The sequence below is a fragment of the Schistocerca nitens genome, chromosome 6 (genome assembly GCF_023898315.1).
Source record: "Schistocerca nitens isolate TAMUIC-IGC-003100 chromosome 6, iqSchNite1.1, whole genome shotgun sequence".
NCBI lineage: Eukaryota > Metazoa > Arthropoda > Insecta > Orthoptera > Acrididae > Schistocerca > Schistocerca nitens.
Window position 1 is genome coordinate 123,816,071 of NC_064619.1, and position 26,209 is coordinate 123,842,279.

Genomic DNA, 26,209 nt, shown 5'->3' on the forward strand with positions numbered 1-26,209 from the left:
AAATTTCACATCTTATCAAGAAGAGGCAAAAATGCTAGGTTATACAGGGTGTCCTGAGAGACTCGCTTGAATTCTTTACTGTTTGTTGCTCCATTGCATTTAAAAAAAATACTATTTGTTAAAATGTTGTACAATGCATTATAAGCAAGAAAAACTCTGATAAAATATGCATTGTGGGAATGCTTCAGGAGTAAAGCCACATGCAATGAAGATAGAACTAATACTCTTATCCTTATTGAATAATGAACGTAAGATGTCCATGTTTTAACAGTGCTTGTCAGGCTACGACTGGAACCAGACAGATAACACAGCTTAGAAATGAAATTACTAATTTGAGATAGAAACAGCTAAATTATAATCGTTATTGTAAATCACATCAACAGTGACAGTCACATAAAAATCCAAATTTTATTTGCTATTTATCACTGTCATATATTTAGATAATTGTCCAAAAGTTACCAGGAGCTTTTTTGGCATGTAATAAGGAATCAAGTCAGTTTAACCCCTTAGCATAAAGTCCCAAGTTATTTTGTATTTTCTTGACAGAAACTTAAAATCCCAAATATACTCAGGCAGCTGATCATCAGGGCTTATTTCAAAGCAGGTATCATCACTGAAGACATTTCTACTCCAGTCAGTGAGATTCCAGGCTGAAGACGTGTCTGGAGACACCCCAGTCAGCAGTGGGATAACAACCTGACAGTCATCTGCCATACACCCCGACAGCCAGGAGTGATGGTCCAGAGTGCCATGTCTTTTGATAGCAGGAACCCAGTGATTGTCATCCCCAATACCCTTACAGCACAGTGGTACGTGGACATTATTCTGTACCCTGTTCCATTGCCCTTCATGGGAAGCCATCCTTGGCTTACATTTCAGTAAGATTATAACCACCTGCACACAATATTTGGAGCATTATTGGCAGGACCCTCCAACCAGCTCAGGATTTTGACAATTTAACACACCAGTTGGACAGAATTTGGCATGATATCCCAGAGGCGGACATCTAACATCTCAATCAATCAATGCTAAGGTGAATAACTGCTTGAATAATGGCAAGAGGTGGACCAATACGTTATTGACTTGCGCCATTTGTGAAGCTCTTTCTCTTGAATAAATTGTCAATTTTCTTGAAGTCTTAATCGTTTGTTTGTCCGTTGTAACCTCCCCCTCACTTATCGACCTTAATGACAGTGAAAAATTAAACCGCGTGTACCTAATGGAAATTTGGGAAAAGCAATCGTCACCGAAGTTAAACTGTCGGTAAAGAGGGAGGAAAGGGTTACACCTAAATGAAAGGAAAAATGCAAATGAAACTGGTGGAAATTAATTTTGAAAAGGGGTAAAGTTAATAAAGAAAGTAAATGTGCGGCCGTTACGCCAACAATTAACTAGCGGTAATTAGATATTTGAGATTTGGGGGAAATTACGGTCGCCAGTCCTAAGGACAATTACTATAGTAACTGAAAAAGAAAGGTTATTACACATATAATTAGCACTAGACATATAATTAGCACTAGAAGCGTGGCAACTGAAGGTTGACACGTGTAGTGTGAAAACTGAAAGTCTGTCAGAAGTAATAAATTTCGCTACACTCTGACTTAATTTAGCAAAAGAATTAATAAAACTGGAAAATTGAAAGTTAATTTAGTGACTGAAATTAATAGTGAGCTTTGTTTCTGAAACACATCGAAATTCAGTAAAATACGGTTAGTCTTGGGCTACCTCAACAATCATTTCAAAAGCTACTTGAATCTACGCAATTTAGAAATAAGAGATTTAACTTCGAACTTGAATTAAATGATTCTGAACAATTAACAATAGTAAAATTTAGTACGTACCAAGCTGAGCTGCAGTCACAGGTAAGCTAAAATATGCTAACAAAACTCGCACTCTTAATTTGTGCTTGTGTAATCTAAATATTGTAGCCAGCTATGAATACTTCAACTGAACTTTGAAATTAAAGCAGTGAAATCGAATGATGCTGGCGTTTGAATTTCAACGACACTCGGGTTCATTTCAGAAAAGGAAGCGACCCTGCTTGGCAATGCAATTGGGACAATGAGCAACAAAGGTTCATGCTAAGTTGCTGTAATTTTGTGATGCAACAATTTTAAAAGCTGAGGTCTGCCATACAGTTCTGAAACTTTACGTGCTTTTAGTCTTCCTTGTTGGTTGATTGAAGGTTTGAAGTCGTCGATCGAGGAGGTGGCGACAGTCACTCATTGTCGGCCGTCGCTGTTGCAGAAGCTGGATGCTGGCACGCCTTCTTCTCGACACGGTCACCAGGCGAAACTGGCTCTTGATGTGTGCCAGCTAATGCTTACCGTCCGCGACACCGTGCTAGAAACTATTATAGCCAGTCGAGCGCAATTACATGCTGCTCAACCCCGAACACGCGGCAACTCGCGGGAGCGTCACACAACACACCTCCTCCACTGCACTACTCCGGCCAGAGTCTCCCTGCCCGCACTCCACGCGGCAGAGTTAACACTACCAAAGATCCTAAACACTTTCGTTTTCCACACGACCTATCGATGTATTCGTTCAATAGCATAGTTTTCCCTAGGCCAGACCCAGCGTATAAATACAAATAATATTCACAAAACAAACCAATTATACATCGACATAAATGCATATATATACAAATAGTAAAACAATTAAAATATACAAAGACACAGAAATGTTATATCTTCAGGTAACAAAATAAGGGAAAAAAATTTGCAGTGCAATAGATGGAAATAGGAGGATATGCATTTCCGGCGTTACACCGTACATGTACATCACATCTACCAATCTCAGTCTCATTCGGATAAATCCTTTGTGGTTTGTTCTCCCCCACCCCCATCCCTCCTTCTTCCTCTCTCCAGCCAACTCCTCCAAGATTTCTGTTCACAAGAAACCACTGTGAAGTACTTGGTTCAAATTCATATCTACATACAAACTAAAAAATGATGTTAAGTTTCAGGATACTTCAGACAGTCATTAGTATACTCGGGATCTTATTAATAATGGTCTTCAGAAATTTGTAACTCATTCTTTTGAGTTTTAAAAGCTGTATTAATAAGTCAGTACATATAGACATTCATTAAAGGACATTTTCATTGAAAAAAATACTAATTTTTGCACTGTAATTTGTAAATAAATTAACAATGTATGGGGTTAAAATATGATATATGAAAATATAGGAGTTACATTCATTCATATGAATATGCTATACACAAGAGATAAATATATTTTGTAAGATATTTTATCATATATAATGCAGGTACTGCAGTGATGGGCATTTGTGCCCAATACTTATTTGACAATAAATAAATAATTTGGATTGGGAAGGATATTCCTCATCTCATTTCAGAACCATAAGAGAGGTATCATCCCCACTTTCCATCCCCCCCCCCCTCCCACACACACACACACACACACACACACACACACACACACAAACAGTGATATTTTGCCACCCACCCAACCTACACAATATCCATTTCAGTCTCTTCTCCACTCCTGTTACCAACCCATTGCCTCATGGCTTGTATCGTTGCAATAAACACATAATCAAGACCCATTCCATACATCTTCCTGCTATCACCTATTCCAGTCCTGTCACTGGTGTAGCTTACCACATGACAGGCATTGTCCTCTGTGAAAGCAGCCATGTCATCTACAGACTTCATCAGTGCAGCTTCTATTAGGTCGGACTTCTGCATGTTTGTTTGAGATTGATTCCAATATTTTTGGGGTCAGTCTGTTACATAGAAGTCTCTCGAGCAGTCTACGTATGACATGTGAGAAGCTGCTCGGCTTCAATCAGTCACGCAAAATGTGGACAATTGCACTACCTGTGGAAGAAGTGCTGACACCCTCTACAAATGGGGAGAGATAACAACTCCAAATTTCGAATGCAATGCTGCAAAAACAAACAATCCAGCACATAGTAGAAGACTACCCAGTCCAAACTTACAAGGGAACCTTCATCAATTTCCTAGCTGCAACAGAGGAGGTTATCAATTATATTCAATGTCTGGTTGTCAGTTTGTAATTAAATTGTATATAAAGTGCACAAGAACGTCAATATTTGGTAAGAAGCATTAATCAGCATTCTGGTTAGGTAATTTTGATTACATGGCTGGAATATGACACGAACTTCCAACTTCTGGAAGGCCACACATCAGCAGTGCTGAAGCCACTATCACTGGACAGCAGATGATTTGGTTTAAACACCAAGTTTTTCTGGGTGCTTTACAGTAACAATTTGAAGATTTGTGGAGTCCCTTCCCGTATCTGCGAGGGGGCATTCATTAAATAATGCAACACAATTTTTTCTGAAAGCAGGTTGGTTTTATTCAGGATCCCAATAAACCATATTCTTCCCCACTCCTTTGGATGCGAAACCCAATTTTCCAACTACTCCATTCAATGCGACGGTCTTATGCCAACTTACTAGCAGGGCATGTATGCCTGCATGGTATGACTCTACTGGTCGACATTGGTGCCGAAGTCTTGTTGCTCAATAACCTGTCGATCATCCGTGTACTGCTTCCTATGGAAGCCAAACAGATGGAAGTCAGAAGGTGCAAGATGGTCTTAGGGTGGATGAGGAAGAATAATCCAATGTAGTTTTGTAAGCTCCCCTTTGGTCTGCAAACTTAGGTAAGGCCTTGCGTTGTCGTGGAACAGTAGAAGTTTGCATTTTTGTGGTGGTAAAATCGCTTCTTCAGCTTCCTGGAGATGTGTACAGCTGGGCAGCACACAGGAGATCAGACAGGTGTACATAACCTAGTTGGGATGATGCCAGATTCCTTGCCCAATGACTCGCTGTGCTTTTGTTAATTGCCAGGTGTCTATAGACATTCTGCAAGTGCTTGTGTATATCTGCAATGCTGTGGTTTTCCACAAAAAAAAGACAGTGATGGCTATCTGCTTGGAACCCAGCACTGTGGCAGGAGCCATTTTGAAGATTATGTATAGTGCCATCACCTATTAGCACTTTGTGAGTCCGCACCCGGTAGCTGAGTGGTCAGCGTGATGGACTGTCAATCCAAAGGGCCCGGGTTCGATTCCCGGCTGGGTCGGAAATTTTCTCCGCTCAGGGACTGGGTGTTGTGTTGTACTAATCATCATCATTTCATCTCCATCGACGCGCAAGTCGCCGAAGTGGCGTCAAATCGAAAGACTTGCACCAGGCGAGCGGTCTACCCGACGGGAGGCCCTCGTCACACGACATTTCATTTCATTTCAGCACTTTGTGAAACTGTAGGGGTTGAATTGGGAGTAAACCACGATGTCCCACAACACATTCCACATTTTGTCAATTGAAATTGGTTAAGAATAGATGTTTTGAATTACTTATTGAACATCCCTTATATTATATCACTTCACAAGTTGCTGTGTAGTATGTGATTGATGATGTGTAGTTCCAGATAATATTTTTTACAGCATTGGTGACAAGTAAAATGAAAAGAGCCTGTGGAGGTATGTAACTCTGTTACAGGCTGTAAGTAATGTGAAAATGTTCACATATCACATATAAATAGAGCGCATGCTCGGTCGTGCCAAAGCACCTCAGTGCTATCCCTGTAGTAATGTGGTTTCTGAATATTCAGAGGCATCATTGGCATAATTTTCTGTCCAGGACAAATCCAAGGAAAATATAGAGAATGGCAAGATCATCTCTTTTTAGTTTTCAGTGACCCAGAGGAAACATTTAATTCAATTCCAAAGACTATATTCAGAATGTATTGCTGTACACTGTCTTCTTGCACTCATTAAATGTTGTGACTGCCATACAACCACAAAATGTTGGATAATTTTTGCAGATCATCGGTTGTGTCAGTAGAAAAGGCAAAATTTTAGTTAAATTTTTGAGTATAACATGTGGTGTAAGTTGTGGGACATCGGTGTATGACGCAAGTTGTACAAGTGCAAAATACAAGTATAAACTTTTTTTTTTCAGTCTGGTTTTGATGCAGCTCTCTTTGGTACTCTATTCCAAGCAAGCCCCTCTATTTCCAGTAACTACTACAACCTACATCCATTTGAATCTGCTTGCTGAATTCTTCTCTCAATCTTCCTTAACAATTTTTACTCCTCACACAGGCCTCCAATGCTAAACTAATGACTCCTTGCTGTTTGAGAAAGTTTCCATCATCCAATCCCCTCTTTTAATCACCTCTTTTAATTAAGTTGTGCCAAAAATTTCTTTTCTTCCCAATTTTCTTCTCCTCATTAGCTACAAAAACTGTCCATGTAACCTTCAGCATTCTTCTGGAGCACCACCTTATGAAGAATTCTTTTCTCTTCTTGTCTGAACTGCTTATTGTCCACATTCATTTCGATACAAGGCTGCACTGTGGACAAGTGCCTTCAGAAAAGACTTCCTAACACTTAAATTTATATTCAGTGTTAACAAATTTCTCATTTCTCTTTTTCAGAAACTTTTCTTGCCATTTCCAGTCTGTGATTTATATCCTCTGTACTTTGGCTATTATCAGTTATTTTAATGTGCAAATAGCAAAAGTCATCTACTACTGTTTGGTGTCTCATTTTCTAATCTAATCCCTCCAGCTTTGCCTGATTTAATTAGACTACATCCCATTAGCCTTGTTTTTCTTTTGTTGGTTTTCATGTTACAACCTGCTCTCAAGAGACTGCCCATTCTATTCAACTGATCTTCCAAATCCTTAGGTGTTTTTATTTCTTGTCTCAGCACTTTAATTTCTTCTCCAAATTTATCTTTGGTTTCATTTGCTGTTGACTCAATATGAAGATTTAATATCATGGGAAGGCTAAAACTTTGTCTCATTCTCTTCTCAACCACTGATAGCCCCTTGTCTCTTACAACTCCAGTGAGGTTTCTGTACGTGTTGGAAAGAAGATTTAAAAAGTTATTATAATTTTGTTTAGGCATCATAAGAAATTTTTGTTGTTTGTTTTGTGGGTCAGACTGGTGTGAGAACTGTGGTCTCAAAAGCAGATTTGTTACATATAAGCTAGAACAGATTTGTTACCCAGTTGTAGCACTTATGGCTGTGACGTTTTTCATGACAGCACTCAAGAATAACATCTTTTTCATCATGACCAGTGAAACAAGATGAATATATCTGGGAGACAGGAACATTCAATAAGTAGCAGCTTTACATGGAATAAATGGCTGGTATCTAAATGGATGCTTTGCTCTTTATTCCTGTTTTTGTACTGTAACTACGAAAGTACAGAGTAATAGTATTGAGAAAGGTGAAAGCCCCTCATATTTGACAAGTTTACGAACATCTTTATATTTTTTCTGGATATTCTGCAATTCATTCAGAATTATGTGAAACACCACAAATGACATGAAATTAATATCATAAGATGAACAGAAAGAGTAAACTCACCAGACAAAATATGTCACACCCTTAAAAAAGCACATTGTGAAACGTTGTGAATGTGGCATCAGTTGTATGGAATTACTGAAAAGGTGAATAAACAGAGAGATGAGACGGAAATCAGAAAGGTAGTATTTGGATGTGCCCATGATTGCACTGTGAATAGAGTTGCCCTACTGCTTTCAGTGTATCAGTCCAGACTCTCCAACATGTTTACAAGGGATGGTGTACCACTTGCAGCCAAGTCACATGGTGCAATAACAGTGGTTGTGGAAAGATCATGACCAACAGAGAACAGAGATGATATTCATGGCTTGTCAATGACAAAAAGTTTCAAACGTAGTGGGAATTGAATACAATGGACATTCTTCATTGCATGCCTTGTAAAATGCCATTGCTTGCAGCAGCCCATCAAGCTGTGTCTCTTTGATGGGTCAAACTACACAAAAACTGAGCAGTTGCTGACTGGAGATGTGCACAAGGCATATCCCAAAAGTTTCAAGAATTATTAGTTTTTAAGAGGTTTATTTCTTTTTAAAGCACAAAACGTTAAAAAATCTTCAAAGTATGTTCCTTCCACATGTACACTTAACTGTCACAGGTTTGCCCAGTCTACATAGACTTCCTAGAAGGCATCATCAGAACTATCCTAAGGCAACACATGAAAGCTTCTTTTACACCCTCTAACGACTTGTGGTGATGACCCTTCAACTTCCTCTTTGTTCCTGAACACAAAAATGTCTGGGATGCATGGTGACTGAGGCAGTGTGGCTCGGAACATTGTTGTTATACAAAATCCAGTTGTTCACAATGTCTCTTCTGATGCATTTTGTAACATGCGAGGACACAAGTGTAAAATTGGCTATTAACGTTTTTTTCTCCTTGAGGCACAAATTCACTATGAACCACACCTTTGGACTGAAAAAAGGTGATGAGTGTTCGGGGTGGACAAGAAATCTCCTATCTGTTACAAATCACAGTGACTGAGGGGTCACAGCTTTCACAGGAACAACTTTACAGTATCTGGCTGCAATTTCAGTCACAACTAGATATCACAAATAGAAAGTAGCAAGTAAAAGTAGCATTTAAGCATTATAACATTTAGTGCTATGTGCCATCTATTTACTGACATTTGTGCTTCATTCTAAGAACCTTGTGTCTAATACTATAATGTATAACATGCATGTCGTAGAAATGAATTGAGAAGATAATTTTCTCTGGAAAATTCCGCTCTTGGTGCTTTACCTCGCAGCAGCACTGATGTGTTTGGTTAGTGTGTGATATTGTAGCCCCCGCTCCTGAAATCTCATTGTGTAGTGTAGCCTGAGGTCAAGGTTAGGTTGGAAGGTGATAATTCAGTTGAGAGTATGTGAAGCCAGTGAATGTGATTGCCAAATAAAGATTATGGAAACAAATTGATCTATCATGTGGCCTAATGTTTAAGTTCATGCCATATTTAAACACACTTAATGCACACTTCAGAAAAAAAACTAAAACAGCAAGGTAAATTCAGAAAACATGTATTAGATAATGGACAAGGCTCTGATGAGTATTTCGATGTGTGTTACACACACACACACATATATCATACATAAACTATAAAAAACTCAAGGGGGAGGGGGTGGGCTGGTGGGTGAGGAGTACATTACATAACTTTTATCAAAGGTTTAACTGTGGTGTATTCACAAGATGGATATTTTTTTGACATTATAATAAACAGGTAAACTTTTTGCATATCTTTAAGAGTTGCACTTAAACTGTTTCCAGTGTCAGCTTTTAACTGAAAGATCTGTACTTCCTACACTTCTCACTTGCACATCACAACCTTAAAAAAAAGTCTGTATCAATAACTAGGTGGCAGAAAATTTAGGGTTAATGGAAGGCTTTAACAAGGCAGAACGGAATTTTCATTATTCACTCACAGTATGTATCACATTTATTTATCATCCCTTTTAAATAATATAACAACTTCAATGACATACCATTGAGATACTTAGTGTGCACACCTTACAGATGAGAGCAAATCCCTTCCATTGTATTGTCATTGTTCACCTGGTCTATGCAGTTTAGCAGATATGCTTGCTGGTGCCTCTTATTTTTTACTTGTGACTTATCACAATGTAATAAAATGGTTATAAATTGCAGGAGTCGTATTTTAATGTTGGTTTTGTGCAGAGGGATACAAGATGTGATTTCATAAAATGTGGGCTTATACTATACAAATTGCAACAAAAAATTGCATTTATCAAAAAGTAGCATTCACGGAAATCACTGATACTGGAAAAGTCTCAGACAAACCCATCCTAAAAGCACTGCCTAGGGCTTGCTCATGCAGGCCTTCTTCAGGTGAAGTGATATTTTCATGTGCCCCTCACTGCTTTATCATTTTGATTCAGGACTATACTCAGAAACCCATGTCTCATCACCTGTCACTACTCTGTCCGTGAAGTCAGAATCACTTTCATGGTATTCCAACAGCTCACAACACTTCAGCACATATATTTACTTCTGTTCATCGGGCAGCACTTTTGGGACCATCTTTGTGCGCCCCTTTCTCATTCATAATTTGTATCTCAAAATGTAGTAAACATTCGATTTTGGCTTACTGCAACCTCCTCAGTATTGTACACTTAGGCATCAATACCCATTAAAAACTTTTTACAATTCTTCTGCATTTTGTTGCATTCAGGATGTTGACAGATACCCAAATGCTCATTGTTGATGTTTTCACAGTTCTCCCAGAACGTCTTGAGTCACTTGAAAGTTCTCGATTTGGACATGGCTTCATCCTTTAAGGCTTCCCTTATGAGGACCACTACCTCAGAACCCAATTTTTTTGAGTTTAATACAATATTTGATTGCATATTGCTCCTTGATTAACCACTGCATCTCGAATCGTGATGCACCACCAAAACACACTATGTGCAAAGTGCAGTCCTCATGCTGTCATTGCCCAAAGGCAACTGAGCCAAGTCATGTTCATTAGCAAAGACATCTCACCTGCTGTAGTGTAGTCCAGTGAGTTACTAATTTATTAGAATGTGTACTCAAGAATGTAATTCTGTCTACTCTTTGCATTATATAGATCCTTACTTTTCCAGTATATAGATAACTGATAGTAATCTGTGTAAAGTTACATATATGTTTTTTTAAGTATTTGAAAAAAAAAAGAAAAAATCAGCAGCTGAGTGGTGTATGAGGAGGATCAATTTTGTTGTTGTTGTTGTTTTTCAGAGTAGCTGTTTTTCTCCTAATTTACATAAATAAAGTAATCTAGAAGTCATTGCCATAATTGTCAGTTTGAGAAGATTAGTGCTAGCCATAATATGTTGTTAGTATTCTTTACAGAAGTGGCCAGCATTTGTTGCTTTTGTCTGGTAATGTATAATATCACTCATTCCGCATTCCTGAAGACTCTCCTTGATGATGGGTTTTATGTACATGATAAATGAATGAATCAGTGAATGCTATTTTACCTCTTTTTTTCTAATGGTCAAGATGTTAAGTGCTCTGAGGGCCAAATGAGTTATTTAACCACAGTGTGTGGAGAGTGCAGTTCAGGGTGGAGGTGGTTCTGTGATGCTTAGGATTGTTGCGTTTTTTTCCCCATACAGTAATTTGGACCCACTCATTCAAATAATGTGAACACTAATCATGATGTGTATACAACAGTTTTTGTGACTAAGTGTCACACACTCTTGTACATCTTCTTTTTGAGTGTGGATAGTCTTATATTTCAAGGTACCAACAGTCATATTTACAGACTTGCACACATACATTCCAGGTTTTACAAACACTCAGGCACCGTATCAAGCCTCAAATGGTCCACCAAATCACCAATCTTAGTTTTATAGAAATTGTTTGGGGTAATTTGGAGCAGTAGATAAAACATGGGTAGTAATATCCCCATAAACTGGTAGCTCTGTGTAAGGCTGTTCTAGCTTGAGTGCCCACCCACAGGCAACCAGGTAGTTGCAGGAAGAAGTGGTCAAAGAGCTGGCATGCAGTCAGTCGGTCAGTCAGTCAACGTATCTGAAGAAACTCTTCCTTACGAATTCAAGACCATAACTGAGGGTAGAGCTGGTGGTATATTGTATTAGCACAATGTCTTCTGGGAGTAACCCATTTTCTTGTCAGTTGTGCTTATGATATATTTCTTTCTTCTGTCCTCCTCTCTAGATGTTAATTATTTTACAATGCCAAAATTGCCTCCTTATAGCAGAAAAAGCTTTTGTATTCGCCATGAAATCATATTTGACTATGTAAGGTGTCATAGTGTGCTGATTAACACTTGTTTTTAGCAGGTTAAAGAACAACATAACGTGCTGGTTCCTTTTTCTTTTCGTATGAAATTGTTGCCTTATTTTAACAGCTAAAGTTGGGAAATTGTGACCACAGAGCAGAAGGATAGTATGAGAACTTTGTGACTCAGTGTTCATTGATGAGCCTAGAAGTTACTTGTGGCTATAGTAGCACTGAGTGCAGGAAATAGACAGAACTTCAAATAGGACAATGTCAAGATTTTTTCTGCAGCTAGTCTTTTGTGAAAAGAAAATGTTTGCGTTGTCGTGACTCTTTTTAAATGATGTAGTGTAATGAAAATTATCTGGCTCTTCTTGTTGCAGGTAATAGTTGTCCTCAAGTGTATGTTCCAGTTTGAATTGTTACCCTGGAACCAGCAAGCTGTGCCAGACAATGCACCCTTTTTTCCTCCAAGAATTATAGGTATTGAACGTAAAAGTCATTATGCAGTTTATGACTTATTGCTGTTGCTTGTGGCATTTTTTCACAGGTAAAAATCCTGCATTTCAAATTATGTTGTATTTGGTATAGGAGACATACAAGAAATTTATCAACTATGTGTATTCTTCACAGATTCATGCTGAAGTCCCTTGGACTGTGGAAAAGTTCATACCAAGATACAGAAGAATTTGTGAAAGGTGAAGAGGTTTATGAACTTCTGGAAGATGAAGATACACAGTCTGTTGATCTAAGGAAGACTGCCTCAGAGAGATCAGGTTCAATGGCAGATGACAGAAGTATTCATTCACAAATGAGGCCCAGAGACGGTATGGGATCCTTCCGTAGGAGAAGAAGTACAAATTATGATATTATGACAACAGGTGGTCGTAAGCTTGCATTTTCGAGAGGATTTTCAGATGAAGGCATTCCGAGAGAAGCAGGAAGCCGGAGAGCTACCCTTATTGTTGTCAAAACGGAGGATGCTGAGCCATTTCAACATATTCCTCAAGTTATGCTTGAAGCGTAAGTATTACATTAAGTTGTAATAAGCTTCGTACTCCTATGACACAGTTCGTGCTGAATACTGAGAACAGTCCAGGAATACAGTGAAAATAATTCTTAGTTTTCATATTAAATATACATTGCAACAAACCCCCTCCGCCGGCCGAAGTGGCCGTGCGGTTAAAGGCGCTGCAGTCTGGAACCGCAAGACCGCTACGGTCGCAGGTTCGAATCCTGCCTCGGGCATGGATGTTTGTGATGTCCTTAGGTTAGTTAGGTTTAACTAGTTCTAAGTTCTAGGGGACTAATGACCTCAGCAGTTGAGTCCCATAGTGCTCAGAGCCATTTGAACCAAACCCCCTCCCCTGCCTATTTTCAAAGTTCAGATGTGCACTGTGTGATCAAAAGTATCTGGACACCTGACTGAAAATAACTTGAAAGTTCGTGGCACCCACCGTCGGTAATGCTGGAATTCGGTATGGTGTTGGCCCACCCTTAGCCTCGATGACAGCTTCCACTCCCACAGCTTCCACTCAACCAGTTGCTGGAAGGTTTCTCGGGGAATGGCAGCCCGTTCTTCACGGAGTGCTGCACTGAGAAGAGGTATCGATGTCAGTCGGTGAGACCTGGCACGAAGTCGGTGTTCCAAAACATCCCAAAGGTGTTCTGTAAGATTCAAGTCAGGACTCCGTGCAGGCCAGTCCAGTACAGGAATGTTATTGTCAAGTAACCACTCCACTATAGGCATTATGAACAGGTGCTCGATCGTGTTGAAAGACGCAATCACCGTCCCCGAATTGCTCTTCAACAGTGAGAAGCAAAAAGGTGCTTAAAATATCAATGTAGGCCTGTGCTGTGATAGTGCCATGCAAAACAACAAGGGGTGCAAGTCCCCTCCATGAAAAACAAGATCACACCACCGCCTCCCAATTTTACTGTTGGCACTCCACATGCTGGCAGATGATGTTCACCGGGCATTCATCATACCCACACCCTGCCATCAGATCACCTCATTGTGTACCATAAATCAACACTCCACACAACTTTTTTTCCACTGTTCAGTCGTCCAATGTTTACACGCCTTACACCGAGCGAGGCGTCATTTGGCATTTTCTGGTGTCATGTGTGGCTTATGAGCAGCCACTTGACCATGAAATCCAAGTTTTCTTACCTCCCGCCTAACTGTCATAGTACTTGCAGCGAATCCTTATGCAGTTTGGAATTCCTGTGTGACAGTCTGGATAGATGTCTGCCTATTACTCATTACGACCCTCTTCAACTGCTGGCGGTCTCTGTCAGTCAACAGACAAGGTCGGCCTGTATACTTTTGTTCTGTACATGTCCCTTCACATTTCCACTTCACTATCACATCAGAAACAGTGGACTTAGGTATGTTTAGGAGTGTGGAAATCTTGGATACAGACGTATGACACAAGTGACACGCAATCACCTGTCAATGTTCGAAGTCTGTGAGTTCCACGGAGTGCCCTGTTCTGCTCTCCCATGATGTCTAATGACTACTGAGGTCCCTGATATGGAGTACTTGGCAGTAGGTGGCAGCACAATGCACCTAATATGAAAAATGAGTGTTTTTGGGGGTGTCCAGATACTTTTGATCACATAGTGTAGCTTGAGCTGAGCATGTTTAATATTATTCTACTTTCCATTGTTCGATTTTGGAAGTATCAGATATAGACCCCTTCACTGTATTATGCAGTATCTGATATTGGACCCCTTCACTGTATTGTGCAGTATCTGATGGAAGAGACAGCTTTAGCACAATGTTCATTTTTGTAAATAAATTCCACTCTTCTCTGATGTGTGTGTGTGTGTGTGTGTGTGTGTGTGTGTGTGTGTGTGTGTGTGTGTGTGTTTGTGTAATGATTCAGAATCAAAATCAGGAGTGCGTTTTCAGTATACTCTTCTGATACCTTCCAAAGTCAATCCTATCATTGTACAGCTTTGGAGTTTATTCCTAAACCAATGTGTTGCTCTGACCTTTGGCTGGCGAAACACACAACATATACAAATGCATGCACAGGTTCTTCCACTCCCACAGTTACTGCAATCACCGTCCCATCTCAAAGACACTTGTTGCCCCTTGAAAATAATAAATCTGCACAGTAGTTGCATTATCCAATATAATAATTTCTTTTGCAGTTGTACTGTTAATGAGTTTCATTAATCGGAAAGGCAAAGGCATTGTTATACATCACTCTTCTGGAGTGGTATTCCGTCACTTAGATGAATGAACTTATGACAAGTTCATTCATTGTATTTTAGACATGTATTAATTTGTGCAAATAAGTAATGAGTTTCGCAATTGCTGTTAATCCCTTACATGAAAAATCTCTGCCTACTGCTACCTTATAGAAGTAATACTTCAAACAATGGAAAATCTGGGATGGAATGTAACAATATTAGAGAATGAAAGTTGCTACTCACCATATAACTGAGATTCTGAGTCGTGATAGGCACAACAAAAAAAGATTCACGCAAAATTTAGCTTTTGGCCATTAAGGCCTTTGGTTTCAGTTGTCTGAGACTGCAGACGTGTGTGCAAGTTGCGTTTGCGTGAGTGCGCGTGTGTCTATTGGTGACAAAGGCCTTAATGGCCAAAATCTATAGTTGTGTGAATCTTCTTGTTGTGCCTATCGCGACTCAGCGTCTCCACTATATGGTGAGTAGCAACTTTCCTTCTCTAATATTGTTACAAAAGTAATACTTCCCTTTTTAAGAATACAGCAATAAGATCTGCTTTCCTTTCCTAGCTGTTTTGCTATTTTTCTTAATACAATATTGCATGAGTGATTAAGTATAATGCTTCTATATACGCACACATTATTTTTGTAACTGAAATTACATCCATATTTAAGAACTACCACTTCATTTATTTTCTCTGTATCTGTATATCATTTCATATCCACTGTGTTTTCCTCTCTGAGCAACTACAGCACAGTTTTCTTAATGTTCCTTTAAAAATCTAATTATAAGATATGAATATAATAGAGGGAAACATTCCACGTGGGAAAAATATATCTAAAAACAAAGATGCTGTGACTTACCAAACAAAGCACTGGCAGGTCGATAGACACACAAACTAACACAAACAAACACACAAAATTCAAGCTTTCGCAACAAACTGTTGCCTCATCAGGAAAGAGGGAAGGAGAGGGAAAGACGAAAGGATGTGGGTTTTAAGAGAGAGGGTAAGGAGTCATTCCAATCCCGGGAGCAGAAAGACTTACCTTAGGAGGAAAAAAGGACAGGTATACACTCACGCGCGCGCACACACACACATACACACATATACAGACACAAGCAGACATATTTAAAGACAAAGAGTTTTTTTTTTTTTTTTTAAGGGTCAGAAATTCCTGGAAGGTTTGGAGAGGGTGATTTTGAGGAAGAGTGGATAGTGTCTTGGGGAGTTGGATCATTAGGAGTAGGATTGGGATCATTTTTCTTCATGGCAAAGTGATATTTCCAGCAGAGAGTACAAGTGTAGGACAGTAAATCTTTGATGAGGGCTGTTTGGTTGAATCTGGGAGTGGGGCTGAAGGTGAGATCTTTGGATAGGACAGAGGTTTCGGATTGGGAGAGAGGTTTGGAGGAAAGGTTAACTACTGAATTAGGGTGTTGTGGTTCGAGATTGTGTTGATTGGAATTTTGAGGTTTTGGAGGGAGTGGAGCTGGAAGTGGGAGATCGAGTAGATGGGAGAGACTGGGTTTGTGTGCAATGAGAGGAGGTTGAGGTTTGCTGGAAAGGTTGTGAAGGGTGAGTGAGTTGCCTTTCCTTTGGTGGGAAACCAGGAGATTGGAAAGTTTTTTGAGGTGGAGGGTGGCATGCTGTTCTAATTTGCGGTTGGCCTGTAGGAGGATGCTCTGAACAGCCGGTGTGGATGTGGGAGAGGAAAGATTAAGGACTTTTATTAAGGATAGGAGTTGACGGGTGTGTTCATTGGCTGAGTTGATGTGTAGGTGAAGGATTAGGTGGGTGAGGGCAATGGATTGTTCAGTTTGGAACTGGTATAGGGACTGATGGAAAGAAGGGTTGCAGCCAGAGATGGGAACTTTAAGTGTGAGGCCTTTGGGGGTAATGCCAAATGTCAGACAAGCCTGAGAAAATAGAATATGGGAGCGTAATCTGGCTAGGGCGAAGGCATGTTTGCGGAGGGAATGTAAATAAAACTTAATGGGGTCGTTGTGGGGCTGTTGTGAGGTTGACATGGTATTAGAAGTTGGAAAGTGTAACATGAGACTGATATGAAAACGAAAATAGAAATATATAGGGATAGATAAAGGTGAACTGGAAAGTAACTGGAGATCTGGTGTGAAAAAAGGCAAAAAAGTGTTGGTTACAGCTGGGCTATGTTGGACTTGGGTTGGTAGACAATGATGTGCACAAAGGTTAGGTGGTTGTGTTGCCGCCAAAACACGTTAAAGGACGGAGAAATTCTGGAAAATTTCGAAAAAACTGCGTGTAAATGTATTAAAAAGAGTGGTTTTGTGGTGGCCGATTATGAAAGTGAAGCTAACAATTGTCTGACAAAGAAATAATGACGTTAAAACCTGTGGGAAGCGGCTAAAAATTATCACTGATGTGGGAATAACGGAAATGGAAATAAAGCGAAAGTTATTAGAACTAGCCGAAATGGTTGTTTAGTAGGTGAGAGGAACTGTTTGTGAACTAGAAACAGTGGATTTTATAGCAGCGATAGTTGGTTATGGTATGGATGTGGGTTACGTATTATTTAGTATATATAGGCGGGATAAAATAGTATAGTGGATTACGGTAAAAAGGAGAAGGTGAATACAAAGTGAAACTACTGGCAAAAACAGAAAGAGAAAATAAGATGACAGAAAAGATTTCGAAATGCAACAGTGACAATAACAAACGTAATTGTTGGGTTCAAATTAATGATATGAATATAATAGAGGGAAACATTCCACGTGGGAAAAATATATCTAAAAACAAAGATGCTGTGACTTACCAAACGAAGCGCTGGCAGGTTAATAGACACACAAACTAACACACAAAATTCAAGCTTTCGCAACAAACTGTTGCCTCATCAGGAAAGAGGGAAGGAGAGGGAAAGACGAAAGGATGTGGGTTTTAAGGGAGAGGGTAAGGAGTCATTCCAATCCCGGGAGCGGAAAGACTTACCTTAGGGGCAAAAAAGAACAAGTATACACTCGCACACACAGAGTTTGTCTTTAAATATGTCTGCTTGTGTCTGTATATGTGTGGATGGATATGTGTGTGTGTGTGTGTGCGCGCGATTGTATACCTGTCCTTTTTTCCCCCTAAGGTAAGTCTTTCCGCTCCCGGGATTGGAATGACTCCTTACCCTCTCCCTTAAAACCCACATCCTTTCGTCTTTCCCTCTTCTTCCCTCTTTCCTGATGAGGCAACAGATTGTTGCGAAAGCTTGAATTTTGTGTGTGTGTTTGTGTTTGTTTGTGTGTCTATCGACCTGCCAGCGCATTCGTTCGGTAAGTCACATCATCTTTGTTTTTAGATATATTTTTCCCATCTGGAATGTTTCCCTCTATATATAAACAGAGATTCCATGACTTACCAAATGGGAAAGTGCTGGTAGATAGGCATTTTTTATATTTATATAAAAACAAAGATGATGTGACTTACCAAATGAAAGTGCTGGCAGGTCGAAAGACACACAAACATACACACAAAATTCAAGCTTTCACAACAAACTGTTGCCTCATCAGGAAAGAGGGAAGGAGAGGGAAAGACGAAAGGATGTGGGTTTCAAGGGAGAGGGTAAGGAGTCATTCCAATCCCGGGAGCGGAAAGACTTACCTTAGGGGGAAAAAAGGACGGGTATACACTCGCGCACACACACACACATATCCATCCACACATATACAGACACAAGCAGACATATGTCTGGTTGTGTCTGTATATGTGTGGATGGATATGTGTGTGTGTGTGTGTGTGTGTGTGTGTGTGTGTGTGTGTGTGTGTGCGAGTGTATACCCGTCCTTTTTTCCCCCTAAGGTAAGTCTTTCCACTCCCGGGATTGGAATGACTCCTTACCCTCTCCCTTAAAACCCACATCCTTTCGTCTTTCCCTCTCCTTCCCTCTTTCCTGATGAGGCAACATTTTGTTGCGAAAGCTTGAATTTTGTGTGTATGTTTGTGTTTGTTTGTGTGTCTTTCGACCCGCCAGCACTTTCATTTGGTAAGTCACATCATCTTTGTTTTTAGATATATTTTTCCTACGTGGAATGTTTCCCTCTGTTATAACTATATATACACTCCTGGAAATGGAAAAAAGAACACATTGACACCGGTGTGTCAGACCCACCATACTTGCTCCGGACACTGCGAGAGGGCTGTACAAGCAATGATCACACGCACGGCACAGCGGACACACCAGGAACCGCGGTGTTGGCCGTCGAATGGCGCTAGCTGCGCAGCATTTGTGCACCGCCGCCGTCAGTGTCAGCCAGTTTGCCGTGGCATACGGAGCTCCATCGCAGTCTTTAACACTGGTAGCATGCCGCGACAGTGTGGACGTGAACCGTATGTGCAGTTGACGGACTTTGAGCGAGGGCGTATAGTGGGCATGCGGGAGGCCGGGTGGACGTACCGCCGAATTGCTCAACACGTGGGGCGTGAGGTCTCCACAGTACATCGATGTTGTCGCCAGTGGTCGGCGGATGGTGCACGTGCCCGTCGACCTGGGACCGGACCGCAGCGACGCACGGATGCACGCCAAGACCGTAGGATCCTACGCAGTGCCGTAGGGGACCGCACCGCCACTTCCCAGCAAATTAGGGACACTGTTGCTCCTGGGGTATTGGCGAGGACCATTCGCAACCATCTCCATGAAGCTGGGCTACGGTCCCGCACACCGTTAGGCCGTCTTCCGCTCACACCCCAACATCGTGCAGCCCGCCTCCAGTGGTGTCGCGACAGGCGTGAATGGAGGGACGAATGGAGACGTGTCGTCTTCAGCGATGAGAGTCGCTTCTGCCTTGGTGCCAATGGTGGTCGTATGCGTGTTTGGCGCCGTGCAGGTGAGCGCCACAATCAGGACTGCATACAACCGAGGCACACAGGGCCAACACCTGGCATCATGGTGTGGGGAGCGATCTCCTACACTGGCCGTACACCACTGGTGATCGTCGAGGGGACACTGAATAGTGCACGGTACATCCAAACCGTCATCGAACCCATTGTTCTACCATTCCTAGACCGGCAAGGGAACTTGCTGTTCCAACAGGACAATGCACGTCCGCATGTATCCCGTGCCACCCAACGTGCTCTAGAAGGTGTAAGTCAACTACCCTGGCCAGCAAGATCTCCGGATCTGTCCCCCATTGAGCATGTTTGGGACTGGATGAAGCGTCGTCTCATGCGGTCTGCACGTCCAGCACGAACGCTGGTCCAACTGAGGCGCCAGGTGGAAATGGCATGGCAAGCCATTCCACAGGACTACATCCAGCATCTCTACGATCGTCTCCATGGGAGAATAGCAGCCTGCATTGCTGCGAAAGGTGGATATACACTGTACTAGTGCCGACATTGTGCATGCTCTGTTGCCTGTGTCTATGTGCCTGTGGTTCTGTCAGTGTGATCATGTGATGTATCTGACCCCAGGAATGTGTCAATAAAGTTTCCCCTTCCTGGGACAATGAATTCACGGTGTTCTTATTTCAATTTCCAGGAGTGTGTGTATATATAAAAAGAAAGAAAGTGATGAGACTTACCAAACAAAAGCGCTGGCAGTTCGATAGACACACAAACAAACAAACACAAACATACACACAAAATTCTAGCTTTCGCAACAAACGGTTGCTTCGTCAGGAAAGAGGGAAGGAGAGGGAAAGATGAAAGGAAGTGGGTTTTAAGGGAGAGGGTAAGGAGTCATTCCAATCCCGGGAGCGGAAAGACTTACCTTAGGGGGAAAAAAGGACGGGTATACACTCGAGACACACACATATCCATCCGCATATACACAGACACAAGCAGACATTTGTAAAGGGGACCGTAGCCCTATATATATATATATATATATATATATATATATATATATAGAGAGAGAGAGAGAGAGAGAGAGAGAGAGAGAGAGAGAGTGGGGGGGGGGGGGGGGGGGGAGACATTCCACATATATAAACACAGATGATGTGACTTACCATACGAAAGTGCTGGCAGGTCGATAGACACACAAACATACACACGAAATTCAAGCTTTCGCAACAAACGGTTGCTTCATCAGGAAAGAGGGAAGGAGAGGGAAAGACGAAAGGATGTGGGTTTTAAGGGAGAGGGTAAGGAGTCATTCCTATCCCGGGAGCGGAAAGACTTATCTTAGGGGGGAAAAAAGGACAGGTATACACACGCGCGCGCGCACACACACACACACACACACACACACACACACACACACACACACACACACACACACACACACACACATATATCCATCCGCACATACACAGACACAAGCAGACATTTCATGTGTGTGTGTGTGTGTGTGTGTGTGTGTGTGTGTGTGTGTGTGTACTGCTGACAATAATGGCCGAAAGCTTTAATTGCGTGAAACTTTTTATTGTGCTTATCGCGACTCAGCATCTCCGCTATATGGTGAGTAGCAACTTTTCTTCTCTGGTATTGTTACATTCCATCCCGGATTTTCAATTGTTTAATTATAAGATATAATTTTTAAAACATGCAGGTATTTCTGATAACACAATAGATTCTGGATGTTGTAACCATACAGGTGGAGTTAAATTTTGAGTCCTTAGGAGCCATAGACTGTTTTACAGTTTACTGATTGTGACTCTTTTTAACTCCTAAGCCTTCCATATTTCAGGCATACAGAGTCATACTTTCTTTCAGTTTTGATAATGTCCAATTTATTTACACTCTGTAATCTATTACAACTCTGGTGTTTTTCCCCTTGACATTAGATTATTTCTTTAAAATGTTTAGCATTCTCTCTCTTTGCAAAAACTATCAATAACACCTGTTTCCTCACATTAGATTAGTACTTGTTCCATAGATCATGAATGAGACACTTCGTAATCATGTGGAACATGTCAGGTTAACAAAAGGTGTCTATACAAGATATTACATTTAAAAAAATATTACATGCCACCATTTTTTTTTTTCTTTTTGTGGGGGGGGGGGGGCGGTGTAGATGAAATTAGCCACTTACTATTTCCAGAAATTCATCTAATGAGTAGAAGGAGTTGCCATACAGAAATTCTTTTAATTTCCTTTTAAATGCTGTATGGCTATCAGTCAGACTTTTGATGCTGTTAGGTAAGTGACCAAAGACTTTTGTGGTAGCATAATTTACCCCCTTCTGAGCCAAAGTTAGATTTAACCTTGAGTAGTGAAGATCATCCTTTCTGCTAGTGTTGTAGCCATGTATATTGCTATTACTTTTGAATGCGTTTGGATTGTTAACAACAAATTTCATAAGTGAATATATATATTGTGAGGCTACAGTGAAGATCCCTAGCTCTAGTCTGCAGGATGATGTTGGTTGAGCTCCAGCGATTATTCTGATTACACACTTTTGTGCAATGAACACTGTTTTACTCAATGATGAGTTACCCCAGAGTATGATGCCATACAAAAGCAGAGAATGAAAATAGGTGTTGTAAGATAATTTACTGAGATGTATATCGCCAAAATTTGCAATGACCCTAATAGCATAAGTAGCTGAACTCAAACGCTTCAGCAGATCTTCAGTGTGTTTTTTCCAGTTCAACCCCTCATCAATGCATACACTTAGAAATTTTGAATATTCTACCATAGCTACCGATTTCTGATCTAAGTCTTTATTTATTAATTGTGTCATTCCGTTTACTATGTGGAAATGTATATAATCTGTTTTGTCAAAGTTTAATGAGAGCCCATTTGCAGAGAACCACTTAATGATTTTCTGAAAAACATCATTTACAATTTCATCCGTTAATTCTTGTATGTTGGATGTGATAGCTATACTTGTATCATTGGAAAAAAGTACCAGCTTTGCTTCTTTGTGAATATAGAATAGCAAGTCATTAATATATATTAAGAATAGCAGAGGATCCAAGACCAAACATTGCAGCACCCCATTCTTGATTGTTCCCCAGTTTGAGAAATCACCAGTTGTTTTGCATATTATGTGAACTGCTTATTTCAACTTTCTGCACTCTTTCAGTTAGGTATGATTTAAACCATTTGAGCACTGTCACATTCATACCCAGTACTTGAGCATATCTAGAAGTATTCCACGATTTACACAATCAAAAGCCTTTGAGAGATCACAAAAAATCCCAAAGGATGACTTCCGATTACTCGGGGCATTTAATATTTCATCAGTGAAAGTATATATAGCATTTTCCATTGAAAAACCTTTCTGGAAACCAAACTGACATTTTTTTAAAACTTTATTTTTTCAAAGGTGTGAAGCTACTGTACAATACATTACGTTTTCAAGAATTTTGGATAAGGCAGTCAGAAGAGAGATTGGGCAGTAGTTGTTGACATCAGACGTATCCCCTTTTTTTATGCAGTGGTTTAACAATGCAATACTTCAGTCTTATCTGGGAAAATACCCTGCTTTAGAGAGCTATTACATTTGTGGCTAAGAATCCCACTTATCTCTTGGGAACAAGCTTTTATTATCCTGCTGGAACTGCCATCAATTTCATCTGAGCTTTTATTCTTGAGAGTGTTTATTATCTTCCTAATTTCAGAAGGAGAGGTGGGCAGAAGGAGAGCTGGGTGGAATTTCAGTTATATCAAATTGTGTGCATAAGGCCTCTTCCATTAACTGCCTTGCTTCTTCTAATGAACATTTAGATCCTATTTTCTCTACAACATTTAAAAATTGATTATTAAAAATGTTTCCGACTTCCAGCTTGTTGTTTGTCAAGTCTCCATTCACTTTGGTGGTAATGCTGTCATCCTGTACTCTTGGTTGCCCTGTCTTCCTTGTAATAATATTCCAAATTGTTTTGATTTTGTTATCAGAGGTATTAATCTCAGACATGATGCACATGCTTCTGGATTTTTTTATTAACTTTCCTGAATGTAGCACGGTAGTTTTTTATAATATTTGGCTGTTTCTGGGTCATTACCCTTTCTTGTTGTTAGATACAGTTCCCTTTTGGGGTTACAAGATATTTTTATTCCTTTAGTAAGCCAAGGTTTTTTGCATGATTTCTTATAAATAGATTTAACTACTTTCTTGGGGAAACAGTTTTCAAATTCTCTTACAAGCGTATCATGAAATAAGTTACATTTTAAATTAGCATCGGGTTCTTTGTACACCTCATCTTAATCTAACTGCTGAAGATTTTCCCTGAAATTTCCAATTGTTGCATCATTAATTGAACGCACAACTTTGGAGGGTAGTTTCGAATTACTGAATGGAGCTATGCCATATACTGTAACTAGCTGAGCACCATGATCAGAAAGGCCATTCTCAACAGGACAAGAATTTATGTTTTTAAACTTATCTTGATCTATAAAAGTGTTATCTATCAATGTGTTGCTGTCCTTTACTACCCGAGTAGGAAAATCAATGACAGATGTCAAATTGAAAGAACCGATCAAGACTTCCAGGTCATTCTTCCTATTACACTCGTTCAGTGAAACAACATTGAAGTCCCCACAAATAATAATTTGCTTTCCCCTATCTGACAGATAGCACAACAAGGCATCCAAGTTTTCCAGGAATAAATGAAAGTTTCCTGAAGGGGACCTATATACTGTTATCATTATAAAAGAGCCCTCCCTCAGTTAAGTTGACAGGCACACGCTTCTATATGTTGCTCTACACAAAACTTTTTTGTATTCAAGCTTTTTACACAGTGATAACTTTTGACATATATGGCAACTCCTCCTCTCACCTTAATCTCTCTACGCATATATGCAGCTAGTTTATAACCACTGATATTTACCTTTTCCATATCAGACACAATGTGATGCTCAGACAGGCTTAGTATATCTATTAGATTATCAGATTCAATGTCATCCAAACAAACCAGGAGCTCATCTACTTTATTCTTCAATCCTGGGATATTTTGGTGAAAAATTGTAGCATTATTTTTTACTTTACTTTTGTGAGAATCTACTTTTTTCTTTAATCCACCAATATTTTGGTTAAATATGGTAACGTTATTATTTACTTTACTGTTGTGAGAATCTTTTGAGTTTTCGACCTCTTTAGCACCTGCCTGCCTGAACTTCTCATTAGACACTGATATTAGTCTAAAAAATGGTACATCCATGAGTACTAGTGTCCCCCCATATGGATTTCGCTAACAACCCTGCCAGTTTACCCTTCCCTTCCCTTTCCTATTGAGGTGTAGGCCATGCCTTGTGAAATCCCCCCTATCAATAGCCTCGACAGGAACCAATCCAATGTCTGACAGAGAGGCCGCCCTACGCAACTGATCCAACTCCATATTTACCCTCCTGACAGAGCGGTTGAACTGGGGCTGATCATGCCACACGAAAGCAGGTACCAGCCAAACATGGGTCTGTGTCATTGCAGAGGCTTTTTCTGCAGCATATGTTACTCCCTTTTTTCACACTGATGATATTCCTATATGATTTTACTTTATTTTTATCTTCTAAGTACTCATTTACAACCCCTTAGCCAACAATATTTGACTGACTTAAAAGTATACTATTCTAAATAGCTCCCCATGCCATTTAGTTACTTATTATTAAATTTATATTAGGTTACCACAAAATTGTGTTAACTGCTGCTGCCATAAAGCCTCATAATTATCTGTCAATATAACATTGATGTTAATATAATAGAGGGAAACATTCCACGTAGGAAAAATATATCTAAAAACAAAGATGATGTGACTTACCAAACGAAGTGCTGGCAGGTCGATAGACACACAAACATACACACAAAATTCAAGCTTTCGCAACCAACGGTTGCTTCGACAGGAAAGAGGGAAGGAGAGGGAAAGACGAATTTGTAAAGGCAATGAGTTTGGGCAGAGATGTCAGTCGAGGCGGAAGTACAGAGGCAAAGATGTTGTTGAAAGACAGGTGAGGTATGAGTGGCAGCAACTTGAAATTAGCGGAGGTTGAGGCCTGGCAGATAACAAGAGGAGAGGATATACAGAAGGGCAAGTTCCCATCTCCGGAGTTCTGACAGTTTGGTGTATGTGGGAAGTATCCAGATAACCCAGACGGTGTAACACTGTGCCAAGATGTGCTGGCCGTGCACCAAGGCATGTTTAGCCACAGGGTGATCCTCATTACCAACAAACACTGTCTCCCTGTGTCCATTCATGCGAATGGACAGTTTGTTGCTGGTCATTCCCACATAGAATGCATCACAGTGTAGGCAGGTCAGTTGGTAAATCACATAGGTGCTTTCACACGTGGCTCTGCCTTTGATCGTGTACACCTTCCGGGTTACAGGACTGGAGTAGGTGGTGGTGGGAGGGTGCATGGCACAGGTTTTACACCGGGGGCGGTTACAAGGATAGGAGCCAGAGGGTAGGGAAGGTGGTTTGGGGATTTCATAGGGATGAACTAACAGGTTAAGAAGGTCAGGTGGACGGCGGAAAGACACTCTTGGTGGAGTGGGGAGGAT

General features: G+C 40.4%; 1 protein-coding gene across 1 annotated transcript in view; it reads left to right on the forward strand.

Moving 5' to 3' along the window:
• LOC126263224 (piezo-type mechanosensitive ion channel component) overlaps positions 1 to 26,209 on the forward strand; it is a 686,714-nt gene that overhangs the window by 562,920 nt on the left and 97,585 nt on the right. Inside the window, exons 37-38 of the mRNA XM_049960308.1 lie at positions 11,993 to 12,159; positions 12,243 to 12,632. Coding sequence (XP_049816265.1) covers positions 11,993 to 12,159; positions 12,243 to 12,632 — 557 coding nt within the window. The remainder of the gene's footprint in view (positions 1 to 11,992; positions 12,160 to 12,242; positions 12,633 to 26,209) is intronic.